Genomic DNA, 2,529 nt, shown 5'->3' on the forward strand with positions numbered 1-2,529 from the left:
GTAGCCAGCTTATGATGACATCCAGTCCATCTATTCCCCATCCAGTGGCCGAGAATCGCTTGGTGTACTGGGTGCATCAATTCAGTCGTTGCACAGGATACGTCCTCATATTCACAGATACTTCCAACCCCTGGAGATATCCAGCATGGACCCCAAATCCCAAACTATCAATGAATCAATCCCATGACCCACTAATCATTGACTGCACAACGGAGCCGAAAGGGCAATACCGTAAATTCCGTTTCGAGCAGTGGCCGAGCTGAGCTAACCACCTGTCTTCTCCTGCCCGCAGCCGCAAGCAACTTGGCAGGTAAGCTATGTCATAGGCCACACCAAACACATCACTTGGGAGGGGCGGCCATTATCTTCCTTTCCGAGAACTCATCAAGAAATTAGGTAGATAGGTTACACAGATCTTGGCCTCCTCTTCCCGAGAATTCGACGCCACTTCACGATGTCTGTCGAGCTTCTCACGAAATTCCTCACGTAAGTGGGTTCCTCCGCTCTCGTTTCTACCTCTGTTGCCTGTAATTTTGGCGGGATTTTCCATGCCTCTGCTTGGTCGACTCGATCGCTGATCGCTTGGGCTGCAGGGTTCTGTTCGGGTATGCTATGCCGGCGTTGGAGTGCTTCAAGGCGGTCGAGCAGCGGACCGGCCGGACCGATCAGCTCCGGTTTTGGTGCCAGTATTGGTACTGATCCACGAGCCTTTATCTCTCGAGTAATCCTCATTCTTTGGTTTGTTGGATCCGTCCGTACGCGATGCTTACAATTGCTAGAATTAGGATTTAGGACGCACTTTCAGCAATTTGGGGGCGCATCACGCAATTGCCAAAATGCCTATGTAGTTTGACTTCTTGAGATACTGGGATGGAACAACTGGCTAGAGATCTTGGTCTTGCTGAGCTTGACGAATTTCAGCAACTTTGCAGGATCATACTAGTCATCCTGGTCATATTCGATGAAATCGCAGGCGCCCTAATATCGAGGTACTAATCACCAATCACAACTCATTGACTCATCAAATGTAGCCACCGTACTCGGTACTCTGCTCTACGCCTCCTTTGAAAGAAAGAAATCTGTTGTCTGACAAACCATTTCGTGGGGTCGCAGGATTCCGATGTATTATGAAGTCAAGCTCGCCTTCCTTGTCTACCTCTGGTACCCCCAGACAAGGGTAAGTTGCCAAGTTCTGGTGGTCTGTTGATTGATCCATGTCTGAACAGAGACCTTCTGCCCGTTGACCAGGGGTCTGACATCGTGTACGAGAACTTCGTGCGGCCGCTGGTGATGCAGTACGAGCCCAACATCGAGGAGAGGCTGCGGTACCTGCGGGCCAACGCCGGCGACCTCATCGTCTTCTACCTCAAGAACTTCACGGACAGGGGATACGAGCTCTTCCTCCGGGTCCTTGACTTCGCTCAGTCGCAGGCGTCCAGTGGCTCAAGGACAAGGGTATACCCTGGATACCATTTTTCTGTCGCTTTGATAGCTAACTGTGTTCGGATGTTACATATCTGCGATTTTGTTTGTGCTGGTGCGCAGAGGTTCTTCTCGTTCCGACAGGACCGAGCGGAGAGGCCGAGCTTCGACGACGATGACTACGTCCACGGCAGCGATCGGAGGAGCGCGGCGAGGCAGCGGCGACCCCGCGGTGCTGATTACTAGCGGAGTAGCTAGGATGGTCGTGGTAGGATAAGACTGCAAAGAAACCTGAATGGTTGTAGGACAAAAATCGAAACGTAAAAAGGTTGACATGAACAGAGCTACTCCTATTTGATTGTGGATATTTAGGTGGTATAGGTTTCCATGTAACTCGATGTTCAGGCTGATTATCACAAATATAGTTTGCTAAAGTATTTTGTTTTACTTTACTTTTATTTTTCGACCATGGGTTTTCCATATTTATGCTGGTACACCAACAATCCGATTTTAAGAATTATAGGCAAAATCATTGCGATAGAACATTGAAAAACTAAAAGCTACACCAAAGTGATCTAGAATCGTTGTCTCAAATTCCACCAATTGCATCACAACGTTCTTCCATGTATATGGTAGAAAAGCAGAGTAGATTTTTTCTTCTTATAAACGAAAAAAAAAGGGAGAAGATCAGTACTTGCAGTCTTGCACAGGCTAGACTAACCTCGAACCGGAAATGAACATACCTGCACATGATAGACTATCTGCAAAGGTTTGAATAGTTGTATGAGTCGTCTACCAAAAAAGTTAAAAATAGTAGACCCTTGAACACATTGTGTCTAGGACACTCCCCACATAATGCAGACGAATTGAATTGTCACCACGTTGTTGTGGAACTTAGGAAGAAGACAATGATCATGATAAAATAAAGTAGGAGAGGCTGAAACACCACTAGCCCCAGACAACAGCTACAAAGGCACGCCAAACCAGAAATGGAGCTAGGAGACATTTGTTCCACACAACATATCTCGAGCATTGAGACTCCATTGACGAGGGCACACAAAGCAAGCATGAAAAACTTAGGTAAAGATCCGGAGTTCCACCCACCTC

General features: G+C 47.5%; 1 protein-coding gene across 1 annotated transcript; it reads left to right on the plus strand.

Annotated features, from left to right (window-relative positions):
* Window positions 1-202: 202 nt before the first annotated feature.
* On the plus strand, window positions 203-1,869 carry LOC123041385 (putative HVA22-like protein g). Its single transcript, XM_044464004.1, has 6 exons — window positions 203-486; window positions 594-692; window positions 933-989; window positions 1,114-1,177; window positions 1,249-1,455; window positions 1,546-1,869. Exons 1-6 carry the CDS (start codon window positions 455-457, stop codon window positions 1,666-1,668), a joined length of 582 nt encoding a protein of 193 aa, XP_044319939.1. The 5' UTR covers window positions 203-454; the 3' UTR covers window positions 1,669-1,869.
* The last annotated feature ends 660 nt before the right edge of the window (window positions 1,870-2,529 follow it).

This window comes from Triticum aestivum, chromosome 2B, assembly GCF_018294505.1.
Source record: "Triticum aestivum cultivar Chinese Spring chromosome 2B, IWGSC CS RefSeq v2.1, whole genome shotgun sequence".
Classification (NCBI taxonomy): domain Eukaryota; kingdom Viridiplantae; phylum Streptophyta; class Magnoliopsida; order Poales; family Poaceae; genus Triticum; species Triticum aestivum.